This window comes from Oreochromis niloticus, linkage group LG11, assembly GCF_001858045.2.
Source record: "Oreochromis niloticus isolate F11D_XX linkage group LG11, O_niloticus_UMD_NMBU, whole genome shotgun sequence".
NCBI lineage: Eukaryota > Metazoa > Chordata > Actinopteri > Cichliformes > Cichlidae > Oreochromis > Oreochromis niloticus.
In genome coordinates this window covers 36,442,339-36,462,369 of record NC_031976.2, presented here as the reverse complement: position 1 = coordinate 36,462,369, position 20,031 = coordinate 36,442,339, and the positions used below count along the sequence as shown (strand labels likewise).

The window sequence follows — 20,031 nt, the reverse complement described above, 5'->3', positions numbered from 1 at the left end:
CTGTCATCACGGTCCCCAGGACATCCTCAAAGATCCCACATGCCTTACAGCAGCACAAGACACCTTAAATGGTCCTATAATAAATTATAGCACAGCAAATCTTTTAATTCATAATAAACTAGCTAACAAGAAGCTGGATGCACATTTGCCATATACAAAAGATGGATGTAGCCTTTGAGTCTGAGATGTTCAGTCAGTTTTAGAAGTGCTTTAAACTCCTCTGGATCTAAATAGAAGACCAACTGTATAGAAGACTCGGGGAAAACTATAACATCCATTCATCCACTCACTCTATCACCGTGTAGCAGGAGCCTATCCCAGCTGTCACAGGGTGAGAGGAGTGGGGTACACAAAAGACAGGTGGTCATTCAATCACACCTTCAACCAATTTAGGATGCTGCTATGCCTTTGCTCGTTTTTGTAGCGTGAGAGGATCTCTGCATAACCACGAAGAACCATGTGGACACAAGAAGAACATGCAAACACAGAAGGGCGCAGCTGGTTTATGCACGACAACGTGGTGAAAAATAACACTTCACTACCAGCGTCTGAATTTTTACAGAAATAGAAATAATGAAATAAAATGCTCATTGAATTGAAATTAGTTAGAGATGATGAAGTCCTGCATTTCTTTCTCTCTGTGATTGAAGTCAAAATAATTATTGACAATACAGAAATGTCTAAACTGAGTCACTGCACACATTAAATTCACACTGACATGCTTTGACCTACACATCTGGTTCTCACATCTGGTCCTTAAAAATGGCAAGATGGCTGACCTGGAGCTTCACAATGAAGTTTATTTTCTATAGAACCTATGGGGGTATCCACTTTCTCCCTTTCTCGCTCAGTAAGTATGAGATTGAATGTCCAGTAATCTTTATTTATGTCAGTGTTTATAGATTTAGTGATGCAAATCAAATAAAGGTAATCAATTTGCTCAGTATCAACAACAACTTTCTCAAACGTGTTTACCACAGAAAACATTTTTGAAAAATTATAAGTGGAATTAATGTGGTTTGAAATTAGTGACCCGGAGGAAGCTCGTCGCTGATCAAACTCCAGCTTTATTTGTCAAAATCAAATATTTCTTCAAATATCCGGCGGGGTTCTGCGATCACCTCCTCCACAAAAGCAGAGCCCTTCCCCTGCTTCTCCTCACCTTCCTCCTCAGTCCACATCACTCCACCACCTCCAAAGGGCCACTCCAACTCCTTCACCGTTTTCTCCACCTTATCCATCGGAAGCGCTGCTGTCACCACCGGCTGTGACATCCACCTCCACTCAGTCATGACTGACTCCGGGGCCGCTGTTGTTGTGGTGGAGATGGTGTTCCTCTTCAGGGAGCCGATGGCTTTCGCTTTAGGTTCTATGGTCCACGGCCTACTGCTGATTATTTGAGTCTCTGGAAAAGGTGAAGATGTTTTAATATTCAATCATTTCATTCCAGCAGAAAGCAAACAATTTATTTTAATAAAGAAAAGTTTAAGTGATGATTCACCATTGGATGCAGCAGAGCTACAGTTGGAGTCACAGCAGCTGCACACTGTGTCTGATCCATACAGCTCAGCCCATCTGCACAAAGCAGCAAAGACAACAGAACCTTTCAATATTATTATAATCACAGAGTTTTTTTTAAAGAAGACTTTCAGGTGAAATCTAACCTTCTGGCCTTTGTGTCATAGTTGCAGGACTTGGCTGTGGGTGTAGGCACCGAACTGCCCACAGACATGACGCAGTGCATGTACAGCTGCTGCAGCAGATACAGAAAAAGCAACTATTAGTTTTTAATCGCTTTATTCAGCCAAACCACACTGACTCCCAGCTCTTTAAAAAAAAAAAAAAAAAAAAAAATCATTTTGGGCCAAATCTAACCCAATTTAATCTAAAAGGGGTCAGCCATCCAAAACCACTGAATTTTTGCAGTTACACGTGCACAGGTGTATTTTTTAAAAACAATTAATTTGCATGAAGCAAATGATTAACAGCCGAAGATGTGGAATAATTATAACAATGCGGCTGCATAAAGAAGCTCTTTGCTTGTTTTAAATGAAAGACTTCTGCTTTAGTTAAGTTTTTAAATCAAGCGGGTAAAGGCACATGTCGAGATCTACTCTCAGTGCACATGCAAGCCATCACTGATTTACAGCAAAGAACTTGGGATAAAATAAAGGACTACAACATATGGAGCACATTAGTCTGGTGACACTTGTATTTCAGCTGACCTGGCCCATCATTCCCTTGAACAGGAACGCATCCACAGAGAATCTCACAGCATCATTTCTGTATGGGATGAACCTGGAGCGCCCGGCTTTGCTTTCAACCATACATCTTTATCAGAAAGAGAAAAAAAAAAAAGCTGCTGATGGCATGATTTTTTTTTAATAATGCTTCAGCTTTTTTTATGTGCATTACCCAAAGTTCCTCACAACAGGAAACCTAAGCGTGGATGTGTGGGACTTCTCTGGAGTGGCATAACACGAATGGATGTACAGTCTTTCATCGTGGGGCATGGGCAGGGCCTCGGCCTGAAAGTACATGGGCTTTCCGAGCACGTACTGATCTGATGGGGACAGCCTTTCCCACTTAGCTAAAAGGACAATAGGACAGTAAATTAGCAGTAAAGTGACAGGAAAAGCAGCTGCAAAGCTCACTCACACTTTAAAAACAAACCATTTTGACAGCAGTTGTGCGAAAGCAGCTTTGCAAAGCGCTCAAACTACTAAATTCATCTGAATATCGACTAAATATCTACTGGACAAAGTATTTTCTGGAAAATCTGCAAAATCCTTGAAGTGTCAGTTAGGAGTAAAGTTGGTGCTAAAAACAAAATATTAGTAGCAAAGTGGGATCCATCTCCGAACTCAGCTTGCTACATGATTAAAATCTTGTGTTCCCCGGATATCTTAGCTTAGAAAGCATCAACATATTTGTGAGGGTGATGTCACCGTGGCTCCACCAAACAGTTTGTTTGTTAGCAGCATGACTCAAACAGTTATGAACACATTTGGATGAAATGTGGCACCAACTTAAGAAATTAATGTTTGGACTCTATTCAGATCTGGATCTAATCATTACAGGGAGGATTTTTTATCTTTATGAAATACAACAACTGGACATTTAACTTCTAATCTTCATAAACGCATATCAAATTGAAATAATACAATGTTTGGTAATCTAAATGAAATACCTCATTATTCCAGATATAAATGTCCTCCTGGACCCAAAGGCTCATGATTAGTGTGGAGGTGTGTATTAGGATACTGTGCTTAAAGAAACAGCGACTCAGCAAAGCCACACGAGTGATTTTGACACCGTTTCTAGCACCTGCCCAGAGTTGCAAACTTTGCATTTGTCACATTAACATCAAGGTCTTGTTTTTTAACGATATTGAAAAATGTTTATCAAAAATTAATTTGATAAACAAAGACCACTAAGAACCTCAGAAATCCATTGGGGTTCAATAACTGCACACATTTCCGTAGGTTTACCATTTCGTGGCGTCAGACTGAATTTAGCGCCGTTCTTTACTCGTTTGAAGAGCTTGCGTATGGGCACCTTTGGTATGTAGCCAATTTTGTAGGCGTATTGGTACCTAAAAGGTTGTTAGCATTAAAAAAAAGAAAGAGGAAAAAACAGCATTAATAAACAGTTTGTGTTACAAATATGTTTCTGTCTGTCCTCAATTTAATCTTTTAATCTCACCTGTTAAAATGACATGACACAGGTAGGCTGAAGGGCACCACTCGCCTGATTGGTCCTTTGAGTCTTGGTGGGTCGTATTGAAGTGTGTTTGAATAGACAACCTGGTTATCAATGATCTGCAACCAGAATTTTTATTTCAACACTTAAATAAAACTTTGTCTACAGTTATGAGAGAGGCTTTTATGGCTCAGCGCTGAGCTGAATGCCAACACTGAATCACAGCAGGTATACACATAATCTTACCCAACATCTAATCCTAATCTTAAAACTGAAGATTTAGTCAAAAACAAGAAATTCAAATACAAATTACTGCAATACATGAAAATGTTTTGGAAACATACATTTTAATAAAAGTAGTTTAAATGTATCTATTATTTTCTTATTTGTTCAATACGAATATGAAATCTTACAGTAATCCTGACATCATCAGGTGTTTTGTGTCACCTGACCAAAACTCCAAACACTCAAAAAAGTTGATCTGACTGTGGTGTCCTACTACAGAGCCCCTTAGTGGACAAAGGAAGGTATAAATATGTTCAGACTTTCCAGCACAGAGGTGTCTCTATACAATCAGATGAATAGTGCAATACTTTGATTAATTTGTGTGACAGAAATAAGTGCATATACAGACCAGCCTTTAAAGCATGGAACAGGGAGGCATGGTTACAGCAAAGACTTGTGCCCTTATGTTCTGTTAATAAATTTGCATTTTGTGACTTGTTTTGCGCATCCACTCCTGCTACATTTTTAGCATTTTGTGTTTTCTTTAAAGGCATATTTATTTATTAAGTCACTTGTTTAATTTGGATTTTGGTAGATTCTGTTCTGCGTGGTTCTGAAAATAAAAAAATCTCTTCCAGTATTTTTTCCCCATTTTTGTGATCTTATTAAAGATGAATACGCTTAAACAGCAGCGCAAAATTCCTGCTCTGAACTAAAAATAATAATTTTACCCTGCCTCTGCTGTGCCAAGCAAGTCAGATATTCTTGAAAGGTGTATAATGGATGCTTCTGTGTGCAACTCCAAAGATGCACATATTTAAAGCTCATCTATAAATTTTTTTCTCCATATTTTCTGTGTGTGTAAATGCTATAATGAGGCCAGCGTATGTAACAGTAAGCCCTGTGAGCCAAAGGTCAAGTTTAACAGTTTTTCCCCGTCATAAAGTTTATGTCCCTCTGGCAGCGAGTACAGAAACCCAACCGCCTCCTGATCAAGCCTACATTTGCCAGGGGCAACCAATCAGAAGCACGTTTTTTAAAGTGAGGTGGGGCATCTTGCTCCAGACAGAGGGTGAACTTGGGGCTGTAGGCCCCGTAATCGGTAAAAACGAATATTTTAAACGAATCACGCAAAGCTACTCTAGTGAGTCCAAGAAATAAGTAGTAAGAGGCCCAGTTTAACTTACTGGAGCAAAGCCTGACATATAAATGACATGTTCACCGTTTTAGATGTCGTCATTGTTGATTAGAGCTAAAGGCAGTTCTGTGTCCACTGTAACCCACTAAAGTGCGAAACAAAGCTGTCTTTTTTACTGGTTAATGATCTCGGACTAGAACAGAAAATCAGAATCAGCATTATTCCGTTTTTGATTCTGTGAGGTCCTTTCGTGCCTGAGACTCACCGTGCGCTTGGTTCCACACATACCGAGGCCATACTCAAAATAAAGGTAATCCCTCGTGGATTTGCTGGCTGTGCACGTGCCCAGTTTGAGCTGAGACCGTGCTTCACCCGTTCCCAGAAGGCTCCTCTCCACCTGGACTTGCATCTTTGTCCGCTTGCACGAAGTCTTAACGGAAACATCCGAGACGCTGGGCGGAGTGGATTTGGGCGGAATAGGGAGCAGGATGTTCCGGACGCGCTCGGGCAGCGGCTCCACTCCCGTGCCCCTGAGCGGAGAGAAGTACTCCTTATCCACCAGCGGCACTTGAGAGTCCACAAACAGCGGGAGGTGGAGGTACGGCGGCGGCAGGAGAGTCGGCGTTTCTCTCCGGGGAACTTTTCTCATCACCTGCGCTGTCTGCTCCGAAGGCCGAGGGGCCGCTGTCCCCGCTTCAGTGGACGCAAACACGGGCAGCAGGAGAAGGAGCGACAGGTAAAGCATGCCCGGAAATCCCAGTGACATACAACAAAGTGTCCGAAAGGGCTGAAGGTTGGCTGTCACGGCTGATGATGCTCTCCTCATGTGGAGGCAAATTAACAACACCTGGCGCAGAAGAAGCAGACGGACAGCAAAGGGCGCCACTCACTGGCTCTTTGAAGTAAAAACAACGTTGTGATGTTTTCCAGGAGGATCACCTGACCTCCCCAAGAAACAGCTGATTTTTGTCATAGTTAATTAAAACGTGCAAACTCTCATACAGTGAAAGGTTTCCCAGTTACAGGCTCTGTTAGTACAGAAGGTTGGGTTGACATTTTGTGCTTTTAAATTTGCTTTATTTTTCCAGCATTTTTTTTGTTTTTCAGAAGTACAGAAGAAGACAAATATATTCAGTTTTTAGGGCAGAAAAAGCACATTTTATCTATCTTAAAAACCTAACTTTACACCCACCAAGTCTCACAATATAAAGCCAACAGCTGGATTTTGTACAGCATGATTTTTGTTATTGAGCATCTGGTCATGGGATCAGCATCTCATCATGAAACAGATATTTTCAATGACAAAATGCCACCAACTTAATGTGTATGACACCGAGGAACAGAAACGAGTGTTGGTACCCTGGATGTTTAATCTATGCCTACATTATGGTGCCAGGCTTCTCTTCTAGCTGTGATTCATCAATGTTTGTGTTCTAAAAGGAGTGAAAAGATTCACCATCTGTCTTCCACACTCTGTTCTTATCCTGACCGTTTCAATAACAGGAATCAATTCAATCCGAATAAAAAACCTTTACATTTCTACAGGTCCATGCTCTGTAAAACCAACATATTTAACTCAGTGGACCTCCAAAAACACCTGCTGATATATACAAAGGACTGTTAAAGAAAAGCAGTCATATCAGTATTTTAGAACGTTTCCATCCTGCTCGTCAGAAACTGCACATCATGAAATAAATGCACAGAACAAAGATTTTAAAATGAAAATATCAGCAGGTGAATACATGCCTCAGATTAATAAACTGTAACTGGTTAATGCGGGTAAATTGTTACGATATAAATATGCATATGAACTAAATGTGCAGAAGCAAAAGGAAGCCTGTTTCACTGTGATTGGCATCACAGAAAGATGAAAACAATTTTTGGATGAGAGGATTATCTCAAATGATATTCCATCAGATTCAAGGATCTTCTTGGTTTGTATCCAGAAACACAGACATATCATAAAAATGAGCAAAAATTAATGAAGACAAAATGTTATAAATAGGACTCAAACCTTGAAGAACTGCATATAGTGAATGACAAAAAGTTTTTGTTTTTTTTAATGTTGTGAGATATTTGGATCCAACAGAAAATTTATCAGGACATGTTTGTTTTAAATTTGTACATTGCACTGGTGTGCTTGCCTTATTTTTACTGATTTACTGTTAGAGTAAAAATAAATAAATATATTGTTTAAAAAAAAGTTTAGTATAGCTTTTGTCCATTAGAGGGCGGAAAAAGGAACTTTATCTCTGCCAAACTGCTTCATATCATTGACTATTCACCAAACGGAGTACAGAGTTAGAAGTGTGAATAATGTCCCAGTCCAGTAGGGGGCAGCAGATATAGCAGCGTCATTACACAAGTGAGTGTTGCAGCATTCATTGATGAAGGTGAAGTTGAGTCCCAGCGCGTATTTTTCACCCGTGATTCCGCACAGGGAGGGCAGGACGCAGCTCTTCTCGTACAAAACCACACGGAAGTCCCCTGAAAGAAAGAAGCAAATCACACTGACACACTCCTCCCCGAGCCGGGCGCTGACCTTTCTCGCTTCTTTTTCTCAGTTTTGATTCATTTAAATTTGACTTTCAGTGACTCGAGTTGAACTCACCTTTCTCACCCACGGCTCGGCTGGACAGGCAGAGCTGCCCAGGTGGACACTTCAGGGGGAATCTGATGCAGTCCAGAGGGGAGATGGTGGGGAACACACAGGTGTAACAGAAGAGGGGAGCTGAAGTACAGATGTGAGTTTTGCGTGTGAGCAACAGTAAATAAGTCAACTGAATCATAATAATAATAATAATAATTAAAAAAAAAATGCGAGGATGGTAAAAACCGATGTCTTTTAAACTGCTTTTTAAAATGTACTTCAAAACGATTAATCACCAAGATTAATCAGTGGTTAGAATATTTATTTGTTGCAGCCCTAATATGATGAAACACACTGCTTTATCTTTACCACTAACACGAATGTTAACCACTTCTTCTTTCAGCTGCTTCCTTTGAGGTCGTCATCTGCAGGTCCTGCTCCACCACATCACGCATCTTCTCTGAGGTCTTCCACTTTTCCTCCTGCCTGGTATTAAATATCCTTTCTAAAACATATCCACCATCCCTTCTCTGCGCATGTCCAAACAAACTCAGGCTCGCCTCTTCTGATATATTAGTTTCTAATCCTGTCCGTCCGGTCACTCTCAGTGAAATCCTGCCTCATGTCGTTTTATCAGTGCCACAGTCTCCAAACCATACATCACAGCAGGTCTCACTACCGTCTTATAAACCTTCCCTTTTACTCTCACATGTATCCTTCTGTCTCATCTCCACCCACTCCACCCTGCGTGCACTCTCTTGTGCACTGTTTGCCTCAGCTATTTAAACTCTTCTATCTTAACTACCTCTGATTGTTACTACACTTTGATATTTCTCATGCGACACAAAGAGGTTTTTTATATATACAAGTAATATAAAGATCAAACATATTCATTATTAAACAAAAATATTTCTGTATTTTAAAAGAATTTTATTTTGGCAGTTTTTTTAAGGTGTAATTGTTCCAGTTTCCCAGTCACATGTTTCTCCGTCTTACATTACAGCTACTTAAACAGTTCTTTTCCAAAAATTTCATACATCAAACAATGAGGGAAAAATAATAGATTTTAATTATGCAAGAAAATAAGGTTTTTAATATTGATGTTAGCCTTGGAGCTTTCTGTCTGCTATAGCTGCATGGATTGTGCCTTTAAACACACAAGCAGAAGCATGCACACACTGTATTTGCTGACTTACCCACAGCTGGAAGTAAACACAGGAGAAGCAGAGAGCCAAGCAGCTTCGACATCACTGATGTTTCTGTCTCACAGGGAGAAAATCCTCCTGCCAGTCGACGCTTCAGTTCTTAAAGGCGTTTCTTTCAGAATATTTTCTAGAATGAATCAGCTGTTTTCATCTTGAATTCAAAAAAATCAAGTTGTTTTTGTTTGTTTTTTTAATTTAAAGCTGAAGTTTTACAAACCGGCTTCACGCAGACGGCGCAGCCACAGAGATCTGAAGGTAAATCTCTTACTGGTTTCTCTTAATATTCCCTTAATCAACTCTGGGAGAATCTCCCACCCCACTCCTTATGATTAAATTAGACTGCTAGACTTCTGTTCCAAGCCATGGCTGCTTAGAAAAGGTCCATTCAGACTTAAGATAATCAACGGGGCTTTATGAAGAAAATCCACATCTGTGTAGCTTAAAATATGGAAAAAGTAGAAGGTATTAAGCTTTTTTCTTTTTCTAAAGAATGACATGACATGTGTCTGTACTGAGGTAAAGCAGGGCAGGTTTATTAAATCACATCTCATCTCCTAATGAAAGACGTTGAGTTTGGTGGGAGGGATGTCAAGTGACCTGCAGTCCCATGACTAGAAAAGTGAGTAGAAGCAATGAACAGTCCCACAGTTTCAAACTGAAAACAGGGTGATTTCATGTTTTTTCACAGTAAGATTTGTTCATAGTGTTTGTATTGAAATAATCTGCAGTATGAGATTATTGTGTGGTTAGATAAGATAATCAAATTACTCCATCTCTGGATACTTTTTCCTGTTTCTGTTTTTCAGGCATACAAAAGGTCATTCTTTCCATTATGGTGATGTGTTATTTCACTACAAAATAACCTAATTAGATCAGAACGAAAGTGTCTGTGTGTCTGTGGAGTGATACGCTGTCTTGAGATAAACCCACAGAATTAGACTGGTTTCAAACCCAGAGCTGAATTCTGTGGAGCTGCTGAAGATTTCACCCTAACAGCACAGGCGTTAAACTTCAACTCTTCTAGGAAAACTCTCCAGTAAGAGAAGGCAAAGCTCTCTTTATTTTATTTCATCCCCCCTACTGTAAATCACAATAACAATGACAATAAAGGGCTATTCTATCAGGCCAGACTGCAGAATGACAGTCTGCAGTATTTAGAATGCGATTCCTAAATGCTGCAATTCTTTGAGTGGCCACTTGATGATGGTTCCAGATGGCTGTTGGTTGCAAACAACAAACATACCCCATGGTCTTTGATTTTGTATTTTAAGTGTCAAAGATGGTGTTTTGCTGCTCTAATGCTCATTTTTTCAAGCCAGAAGTTGTCATATTTAACAAGATGATTCAGCATGAAGCTATCAGCGAACAGTTTGGTTAGAATATCCATCCTGAAATCAGACGGCTCAGACACACTAGAATTTAAATCTGGAGAACAGGATTTTTGGATGGGCTGTACTAACAGAAGATGACAGTCTGGGATTGACATTAAAAATTATAATAACACTCCTCAGTGTAAAAAACTATCTCATCATCTGCATGATGGTGATATGCAAATGACGATAAAGTCAAAAATCTAAACTGTATGTTTGTGATCTTTGGACCCTCAGGCAGCCCTGCATTAAAAAACCAACATGATTCAGTCATGGAAACAACTGCATGGACTCAGCAACATTTCCAGAAATCACAGTCTTTGAACACAGCTCTCTGTGCCATCCCCAAATGCAGGGTAACACACATCTATGCAAAGAACGTCTCTGGGAAAAAGCTTGTTAAAAGGCCAAGTGGAAAATTGTTCTGTGGACAACCTGAAATCTGAAATTCTTACTGGAAAACATGGATGCTGTGTCCTCCGGACTGAGGACGAGAGGGACAATCTGACTTATTATCAGAACTCAGTGCTGGAGTGGCCTGCTTGCATTCCAGACCTTTCATCAAAAGAAAATACTCGAAGCATCGTGAAACAAGAAATACAACTGTTAAGCAGCTAGAGTCAGCTATCAGAGAAGAAAAGGACCAAAGGTCCAGCAGCTGCTCTCCCCAGACCTCGGATATTTAGGGACTGGATATAGAAGAAGAGGGGACACAGGACACCGCCACACAGTGGTAACCATGAGCCTGTTTCTACATCAAATTCAAAATGAGCTAATATTCACAAAATTGTATATTTTCTCAGTTGAAGCATGTAATGTTTGGGTTTGTGAAAAAAATATGTTTTTTCTGAAATTTGCAGATCACTTGTGTATTAAATATGTATGATGATGCACGACAGTTCAACTAAAACTAAACGCTTAGAAAAAACATTAAAAAAAGCCAAAGAAACAAGACTGTGCATAAACATTTTACCTTAAAGTGCATTTTCAAGCTGTTCTAATGTTCTTTAAACTGTAAATAGTTCTCATCACTAACTAAATTAGCATCACAGCGCCCCTTGCTGGAGGAAAGCGGGCATGGCTTGCTTGTCGACCTGCTGACGCCTCATGCGGACCACAGCTGCGTCCACCTGAGCTGCAGCTCTCTTGTCCTGCAGGTCATCCAGCAGCTGCAGACACGTTCGCTGCAGCTTCCCCAGCTCACCCTCAGAGGACTTAAGACATCGTCTGAGCGCTGCACCGCCCTGAGAGACACACAGGAAACACATTTCAAAACGATTTCGTTTGTCTGAGACTAAATGAGGGGGTTAGTGTTAAACCACTTTGCTTTTTTAATACATGTGAACACCAGCCATTGTACTCCATAATGATAATGATATGAATCCGGGTAAATGTTCAGTTTGTGTTTACTTTTAGTCGTATCTGACATGCAAAGCATTATTAAGTATAATTTTAAAGACTGGGTTGAAGAGTGAGACTGTGCTTCACGCCTATTGTTCTGCTTTGAGGTCACAATTTATTTTTGCAAATGTTAAAATGCATGAGGCAGAATTTAGAAACAAGTCTCAGCTTCGGTTTCTGCAGATAATCATCATGCAAAGTAGTTGCTGCAGAGTTGAAGTACAAGCTAACATCACCTCAGAGCATTCAGCTCACCCTGTATTTAGCTTTTTTTTTCTTTTTTACAAATGTGTATTAAATATTTATCCATCAGTAATCAGCAAAGTTATTGAATGTTACCAGATTGTAAAAAAGAAAACATGATTGGAAATATTAAAGCTGCAGATTAATTATGTTCATGTTATCACTGGTTTAATATGCATGTGAAAGGCAGCGTCCATGTTGACACACCTGTAGCAGAGTTTTCAGAGTCTGTTAGCTTAGTCGTTTCAGCACAAAAGGTCCGATTGACTTAGAGTACACTCCCAGCTTAGCATCACAGTGCAAACACACACACGTAACCGCAGCAGCCAAAGACTCAGATATCTGACATCAGGACGAGGTAAAGGCCAAAACACACTTCATGAAGTATGATAATGAATGTGGCAGCCGAATGTGTGTCGGACGCACCTGAATGAGCTGAGCGGCTTCAGGTAACTGTGTCCCCGGGTGTCTCTGATAAACCTTCACCAGAGGCCTATTGAGCTTCTCTCTGGACAGAAGATCACCGCTGTACTCTGGACCCTGTGAGCAGGACAGCGTGAGCCAAACGTTTTCATGAAATCTCAGATAAACATGCTTCACACCCTCTCTGACCTGTGCTCTGTCGTGGCTGTGACGAATGCAGTCGATCTCCCTCTGCTTACGAAACATGGCCTGCCGGGTGGCTGCAGACATCAGCGCCAGATTTTGCTACAGAAAGAATGAAGGTTAAGTATGTGTTATTACACTGACAAAATGCACTTCTGCATTACTTTAGGATGTTTTTACCTGCAGAGTGACTGTCTCTGCAATTTTTTTCACCAGGCCGTCGTTGACAGCGCGATGAGCAGCTTTCTGCCTGTTGATGGCGCTGGTTAGTGTCCGTCTGATGGTTTCTCTCAGTAGCTGCGACTGGTTGACCCTCAGAGTGGACGACTCTAAAGCCTTTTTACACTCTGCAAGAGAAGCGGGATATATCCTATCCGTGTATTTTAATCCTGAGGACACAGGAGATCTGTTTTGACATGATCTGCTCTTTCTGTGAGTGTGAGCAGGGACACTGGCTGTGTAGATTAGTGACCAGCAGTGTTGGGTAAGTTACTTTAAATTAGTAACTTAGTTACATTACTAGTTACTTCTCTAAAAAAGTAACTCAGTTACTTCAAGTTACTCGTTACTTTCAGAGTAACTAGTTACTAGGGAAAGTAACTTTGGTTTTACTCAGAATTCTCTTGTTAATGTGTTGCTTCCGTAACTGGATACCCAGCAAGACTGCCAGTCTTCTAGCTTGCTTACTTGCCACAAGTGCACTGTGCCACCTACCAATAGAAAGGAAAAAATAATGTGCACATTTCCACGAGAGAAATCCCACGCCTGGACCGTCGTTGACCGCCGCCATGATTCTAGCCTGCTTTTTACATCCAACACAAAAACTGCAGTCGTGGTGCTTTTGATTGTACTCAGAACTCAGAAATTCTGCTTTCTGAATAGGAAGATGTAGGTAACTCCAGACTGCAGATGAGCTGCATACAGAGCTGGACTGAGACAAAAAAATCGTCCCGGGCATTTTGACTAGAGACCGGCCCACCATTATAGGAAAAATCATAAAGCCTTTGAATGAAAATAAACACTGTTGTGACAGTGATGTACACTGTTCTGATGGTATATATGTATCAATCTATCAATTGTTTGTTGTAAGACTCAGATAATTATTTTTTTAAAAGCGAGACATTTTAAATGAGAATAATAAAGAAAAGTATTTCCTTGTCCCCTCCTTTCCCTGTTAATGCCCTACCTGGACCCCTGGCAACACTTTGCTAGACCCGCCCCTGCACAGTTACCAGCTGTCAGCTACGTAGAAAAGGATGCTGGTGTTATTTGTCTCTCAGAAACAGTTCATAACTTCCCTTCAACTCATCCATGTCACCTAAAAGGTAAACATGTTTCTCCATCACCTGTTCAGCTCTGATGATTCAGTAAGGACATCTCCTGGTCTCATCTGCATGTTTCCCTCTCACCAGATAACCAAACCGATATCATGACCAGCAGCTTTACAGCTGTGGCTCCAGCAAACATCAGCTGATACTAGAAATTAATATTAAATAAATTCTAACAACAGCTGATCAAGCTTAAACGTGCTGCTGTTGTTTAGCGCGACATCTGCTGGCTTCCTCTTACTGGCGCAAAGTGGGCGATAAATAAACAAGAGAGAAAAGCCGATCAGCTGATCATTGATCAGTTTCGTGATTGTAGTAGAAACAGGAGAGAATGAGAGAAGAAGAGGCAGCTGTGCAGCTTCAGCTTTGTGTCTTTTTCATTGTAGCTGAAGTCCGGGACAAACTGTGTTCCTTTTCACCTCAGTACGAAACGCGTAATATTTTCTCTGAATACCAGACGATTCTGTTTTTTATGGGACGGTTGGCAACTCTAATAATTAACCGTATGAACAAAATAAAGTTCAACATCAGTAACATAGCACCCACCCAGCTGTATAGAAACTCTGTCATGCTAGCTAGCACGCAGTACGAAAATGTCAGCATACCAAAAATAAACTCCACCTAAACTTGGTTTATATCTGACTGATAGACTGCAGGTCATAACTTCTTACCTGAAGTTCAGTTCACCTGACACGCGGACCGGCGGCCGCTTCGGGTCTCTCCTCTTGCCTCCCTTTTCCTTCATCCACCTGCTGGCTTCCACCACTTGCTAATGTTATTGAATCTGTGGAAGCTCCGCGATATCCACCACACGAAGTAACGAGTAACGAGCCTATCTAAATCCCAGTAACGAGTAACGCGTTCCTGGTTTTGGCATAATAACTAGTTACCGTGCTCGTTACCACAATAATAACGTAGTTACTGTAACGCGTTACTTAATAACGCGTTAGTCCCAACACTGGTGACCAGACACACAGCAACTAATTGGTTTAATTAAAGTGCAAGCATAGAGTCTTGGAATGTCTTGGAGAGCCATAGTAGCATGGTGTTGTTTTAGTAGTGTCTACATATATATATATATACATATATATATACATATATATATATATATATATATGTATGTCATGTATTAAAAGTGCTGTGAGAAATTACAAAAAACAGATATATACTTCTGTTTTTTGTAAGTATATACAGTATATACTACAGTATAGTATATACTTCTCTTTTTTTAAGATCTTGTTTTGAATATATATAATTAATGTGTGGTGTAAGAACTGTGCTGTTCTTTTTCTCACTTGTTTCACTGATATTTGGCAAAATCTGCACTTATTTCTTATATAATTTCTTAGCGATGGCTTCTTGTCCTGAGTGTACCTGGAGTAAAGGGGCTGATGGGATCTGTTTTGATAAAGGTCTGAGGTGCAGAGTCATGTCCTCCAGCAGAGCCACTGAGAGGGAGCAGTTCCAGTACTCGAGCCCTCTCACTGGCACAGTGCAGCAGCTGTCTGCTGCTCTCACCCAGGGCCTTAAAGAAGAAGGCAGGAAAGAACGCGTTAGGACAGCAGCTGACAGATAAATATATAGATACGGGTTACTTTGCAGACTGAAAAATGTAGTAAAAAATAACAATAAAAAGTTTCATTAAATAAAATATGTGAGATTTGCAAGTGTTTGTTTTTTTGACTGAAAATGCAAACCACAAACCAATCAGTTATTTCACAGTGGCTATGTGTATCTTTCTGTACAGTCTATGTACATTATACTTGACTCAGGCTAACACCGCCAGTTATACTTTCTGTTCAGTGCTACTTAGCCAATGCTTGACAACAAACAAACCATCCAGTTCAGGGGCATTCGGGCCTTTAGCTTATCCCAGCATCCCAGCTCATAAAGCAAATGGTGGAATAGACCCTGGACATGTCCCTGTCTATCACAGGGCCAACACAGAAAGACCTTCATTCAAGCTCACATTCACACATACAGCCTATTCAGAATCAACAAGCAGTTCTTCTGTGGGGAAAAGCTGCAGCAGCCAAAAGAAACCCACGCAGGCACAGGGAGAGCATGCAGTCTTTCAGTTCTTAATTCAGCTAGCCGAGGTATCAACAGCCTGGATATGAACGCAGCAGAGTTTCAGTAACCCAGTAAACATAAACATGTTAAGTTTAGCAGCCTCAAAGATATATGCTACATGGCTGTAACTTCCTGTTACTCATCCCCTGATATCCTTGAGTTTACCTTAAAGGAACAGTTCACCTCAAAAGTGAATTTACATATGTTTCCTCTGGCCTGTAGTTCTGTCTAACCAACGAGACTGGACAACTCCCTCTAAAACAGAAACCTCACATTAGCATCTTATCAGTGGGTCGATGCCTTTTTGTGAATATAATGCAACTTAATGGCACTCGCCATTCAAAGAACCACAACACAACCACAACAACAAAGGAACTATTTTTTTCTACCACCTACATCCACCAAACTAGTCACAAAACTGCTCAGAAGATTTGTGGATTTTTAAATGTGTTAAATTTAAGAGAAGGCACTCGTCTCACATCAGAACAGTTTAGGTGGATAAATGGAGCTACAGGATGGAGGAAAAACATGTAAACTGTCCCTTTAAATCCAACAACAACAAAAGCAAATCTAAAGCAGAAGGGTGGAGGTTAGTGATACCTGAGCACTGTTGTTTTTCTAACCTCTCTCATGCCTCCGAGGGTAGAGTGGAGGGAAAACAAGTCAAGCGATGAAGACAGAGGACTGTAAATCACCTGAAGCTGGCACAGTGTGGTTTTCAGTGTTCCCTCCAGATCCTGTTTCAGCTCAGCCAGCTCTCTCCTCTCCCACAGCAGCAAGTAATCAGCACCATCTCTCTCCTGCAAAGGGGCAGACCTGTCAGGGCCTCAGTCTACAGCTCTGAACTTCATCAAATAATCCTCGGTGCTGGATTAACTCTCAGTGATGTGCAAAGGTATCAGCTGATACTGGAAGTAATAAAGATTTAATGCTGTATATGCGTGAGGCATGTTGGCAAGTTTTTGCACTTGAAATCCTGAAAGCTATCCTGAGGTCCCGGGCAGAAAATACTGCACCATGGTTGAGCATCTTTAACACCAAAGTAGACAGAAGAATTTCAGCATTTTAAGTGTTGTGTAAGCTTGCCGTCTCAGTGGTGCATGGCCTCCTGGTTCTCCCCTCTGAGCTCTTCTGGTTGATGGTCAGATTGGTCCTGAGGCTGCGCAGCATCCTCTCCAGGTGACCTCGCTCCCTCTCCAGCTTGACACCTTCCTCGGTCACTCTGCCAGCCTGTCTGCGCAGCTGGACCTCCACCTCCCGAACTCTGCGCATGTAGTCAGCAACTACAGCAACACTGGCTCCAGCACACTGCTCACGCAGGCTGGAAGGTGGGAACGGGACCACAGGTGTCCTCTGAGAGCCACCAGGGAACTTAAAAAGAAAGTTCAAGCTCAATGTTTGAGTCCAACACTCAAAAACTTCAGTCATCTTTAAAAATGCAGACGATGAAAATCTAAATAAAAACAAGTGAAGGCTTTTAATATAGAAAGACTAAGAAAATAAAGACGTTTTTAAGTCTTAAAATGTCTGAGATGAGAGTCTTAAATGAACTGGACTGCAATTGTTCACTTAGCTCTGCCTCCACCAACAAGTGCAAAATATTGCTGATTTATAAAGCTGTACTTTCCTCAGTGGGCTTTTCATTGGATGGAGCTGCTCTGCATTGTTCAGTAAAGAATGTTTCAGTCTGTTTATCTCTTAAAAAATCTCCTCCTGGCTCTCTAAGAGCTGAGATTCCAACCTTTTCAGTGTGATACCCCATAAATTTAATGTCTGCATGCCACTGGACCAGAGTGCTGTTGAGCTCATAATGCCCGACACCACAGGATGAGGGCATGGATAGGATGAGCAGTGGAATGTAGTATCAGCAGTTTACTTAAATACTTTGTTGAAGTACAGTTTTAATAGACGTTGTTTAAATATTTTGTCTGTTATTCTGTTTTCTAGATGCTTTAATCCAGGAAGCAAATACTCCACATCCGTGTGCACCACACCATTATTTTTGCTTTGCAGATTTTAAATCTACAAATATGTATAATGCTGTATTAATGTAGATAAAGCTACTCAGCAGTACATAAGTAATTAAAATCACCTCCTGTGACATTAATGTGTTAATGCATCATGAGTAATTTCAATTTAGGTACTTTTAGTATATTTTGATGCTAAAACAGTTACTCATGCAGGGTTATGACATAATTAAAGAGACTAATTAAGACTTTTTATTCTGTCTTAGTTATTCTGGTCTCTCATTGGATGCTGTATGCATGTGTATATGTATATATGTATTTATGTCCACGTGCATACCTGTGTCTGTGTATACATATATGCATGTATATGTATGTGTACATATATGCTTGTATAGACAAGTATATATACTAGTCTGCTTGTGTGTATATATATGGATGTTTTGTAATCTTCTTTACCTAATTTATCTTAATTCTTTCTTTTATTCGATGTCCCTCTGTTCAGTACTTTGGCCGAGACTTGATGTCTTTTAAATGTGCTCTACAAATAAAGCTGACTTGACTTAATAACAGAGCAAAAGAGTTATTCATAATTATTCAATATAAAATGAAATTTAAACTCTCCTGCAGCCACATACATGCAATACATCAGTGGGAGGGCAAAGAGCTGAACATCACCCAGAAAAATCACTCACACATGCACAGTATATCCTGATTTCCTGTGGGCCACCCTCCTCTGTTATTGACCCCCCTCCCCTCCAAACACTCTTACTTGAAGCTGCTTAACTGCCTGTGTAGGTTCTCGGTCATCCAGGTAATGATAGTTTTAAAAGAAGGCGACTGCAACGACCTTTTGGATCAGAGGTGAAACTTCAAGGCTCTCAACACTAACCAGCTTAATTCAATATACAGATTTCTGCCTTGAAGAATTATGCAAATAACACTTAGACTTCATTTAGACACTGAATTTCAAAACAACATAAAACTAATTGTTTATAGTCTAAATAATCTCATTTGAAAGTTTTTACAGTGTTCACCTTCGCTTTCTCCCTTTGACGCTAAATAAAGGAAACTAAAGGGAAGTGGGAGAGTATGTCTGTGAGGAAAACGAGACACGTTTCATCTTCAATAATAAACTACTGATTTCCCAATCCCCTCCACCTCCATCCACCCAGAGGACTCTTCTAAGCTGGTTTGTAATGATAAACGCTTTCATATGGATTCTTGTAACTGTGAACGCTAGTTTACAATAGTTCACATACATTTATTTTTAAAATCTATAACTTCAGACTTTCACACCATCCTGGCCCACTGTGGATTGTTTGTCTCACCATGGCTCCTGCACTTTGGGGCCTTGATATCTTCTTGTTGCAGACGCAGTCACGACTCCTCGGTCTGCACGCCTCCGCGGTTATCTTATCTCTGGCTGTGACTTCCGCTGTGCCGTCTGAGCGCTTTAGGCTGACTCCTGCAGCGGCGCTGCAGCTGCCGCTTCGGGGCTGGCTGCACGCAGCGGGCCGCCCGGCTCGAGTCTGCCGGACCAGCCGCTCAGCACGCCGAATGGAGCGGACCGTACCCTCGCGCCAGGACTGCGGTCCGATGGTGACAGAGCCGAGGGGAACCGACTGAACCTGCATCTCTATGCTATGAACTGGCCTCATCTGTGACTGCTACCAAGTATCCAGGGTGAAAACTTTGTGTCATCTCCATAGCAACAGCAGCTAAAGTAACTAGAAACTCCAAGCTGTTTGGTGATTGGAGAGAAAATGGAACAGAGGACATGCAGCACACAGCGTAGTCTCCCCCTTCAACTTTCACAGAAACTCTTAAAAGACTGAAACACAGCTGTGGCGCATCGGTGCTCCTCTCTACTTTGTATCTGGTTCTTTGAAGAAAAGCGAGGGCTGAAAGACCGTTTACTTAAAAACAAGACAAACTATAAGACATGGGAGAATTCTGCAACAGGTGGGAGTGGAAGTCTACAGCTTTAAGGGTCATGCTTTTAAAGCTTCAGGAGGAGGAAGTCAGGAGCTCTGTGAATGTGCGTGTTTTTAAATATAAAATCTGACTGAAATTAAAATTTAACTTAGACAGTGCCTTAAACCTGCATTCTCTATAATGACCAGCAGGGGTCGAGTCCCTGAGGGCCCCCTTGGCTCCCGTGATCTTTGACCCTAAATGCCTTC

General features: G+C 41.0%; 2 protein-coding genes and 1 long non-coding RNA gene across 4 annotated transcripts; 1 reads left to right on the top strand and 2 right to left on the bottom strand.

The window, feature by feature from the left end:
• Positions 1 to 862: 862 nt before the first annotated feature.
• zp3d.2 (zona pellucida glycoprotein 3d tandem duplicate 2) lies at positions 863 to 5,949 on the bottom strand. 2 transcript variants are annotated; one of them, XM_003451255.5, is made up of 8 exons: positions 5,331 to 5,949; positions 3,706 to 3,821; positions 3,492 to 3,595; positions 2,416 to 2,590; positions 2,226 to 2,331; positions 1,665 to 1,753; positions 1,502 to 1,575; positions 863 to 1,405 (listed from the first exon to the last, which is right to left on the bottom strand). In XM_003451255.5, exons 1-8 carry the CDS (start codon positions 5,889 to 5,891, stop codon positions 1,068 to 1,070), a joined length of 1,563 nt encoding a protein of 520 aa, XP_003451303.2. In that variant the 5' UTR covers positions 5,892 to 5,949; the 3' UTR covers positions 863 to 1,067. The 2 variants fall into 2 exon arrangements, with proteins under 2 accessions (XP_003451303.2, XP_013130484.1); XM_013275030.3 differs by having other exon boundaries at positions 1,665 to 1,750.
• Positions 5,950 to 7,560: 1,611 nt separating this feature from the next.
• LOC112848116 (uncharacterized) lies at positions 7,561 to 10,664 on the top strand. The gene is made up of 2 exons (XR_003222057.1): positions 7,561 to 7,809; positions 8,059 to 10,664. It is a non-coding gene; the product is annotated as an uncharacterized LOC112848116 (long non-coding RNA).
• Positions 9,373 to 19,973, bottom strand: tektl1 (tektin like 1). Its single transcript, XM_005456065.4, has 8 exons — positions 19,177 to 19,973; positions 16,968 to 17,252; positions 16,577 to 16,681; positions 15,183 to 15,333; positions 12,661 to 12,827; positions 12,487 to 12,582; positions 12,301 to 12,414; positions 9,373 to 11,474 (listed from the first exon to the last, which is right to left on the bottom strand). The coding sequence occupies exons 1-8, from the start codon at positions 19,504 to 19,506 to the stop codon at positions 11,277 to 11,279; spliced, it is 1,446 nt and encodes a 481-aa protein (XP_005456122.1). The 5' UTR covers positions 19,507 to 19,973; the 3' UTR covers positions 9,373 to 11,276.
• Positions 19,974 to 20,031: the final 58 nt, after the last annotated feature.

What these genes read in the sequence shown, in the direction of transcription:
- tektl1 (XM_005456065.4), bottom strand. Translation starts at nt 19,506, where the DNA reads ATGAGGCCAGTTCATAGCATAGAGATGCAGGTTCAGTCGGTTCCCCTC. An exon ending in CATCAGCCCCTTTACTCCAG is followed by an intron (nt 12,828 to 15,182) that starts GTACACTCAGGA and finishes CTTCTCTTGCAG; the next exon opens with AGTGTAAAAAGGCTTTAGAG. An exon ending in CAGAGACAGTCACTCTGCAG is followed by an intron (nt 12,583 to 12,660) that starts GTAAAAACATCC and finishes TTCTTTCTGTAG; the next exon opens with CAAAATCTGGCGCTGATGTC.
- zp3d.2 (XM_003451255.5), bottom strand. Translation starts at nt 5,891, where the DNA reads ATGAGGAGAGCATCATCAGCCGTGACAGCCAACCTTCAGCCCTTTCGG. An exon ending in CAGTCTGACGCCACGAAATG is followed by an intron (nt 2,591 to 3,491) that starts GTAAACCTACGG and finishes TTGTCCTTTTAG; the next exon opens with CTAAGTGGGAAAGGCTGTCC. An exon ending in TAGCTCTGCTGCATCCAATG is followed by an intron (nt 1,406 to 1,501) that starts GTGAATCATCAC and finishes CACCTTTTCCAG; the next exon opens with AGACTCAAATAATCAGCAGT.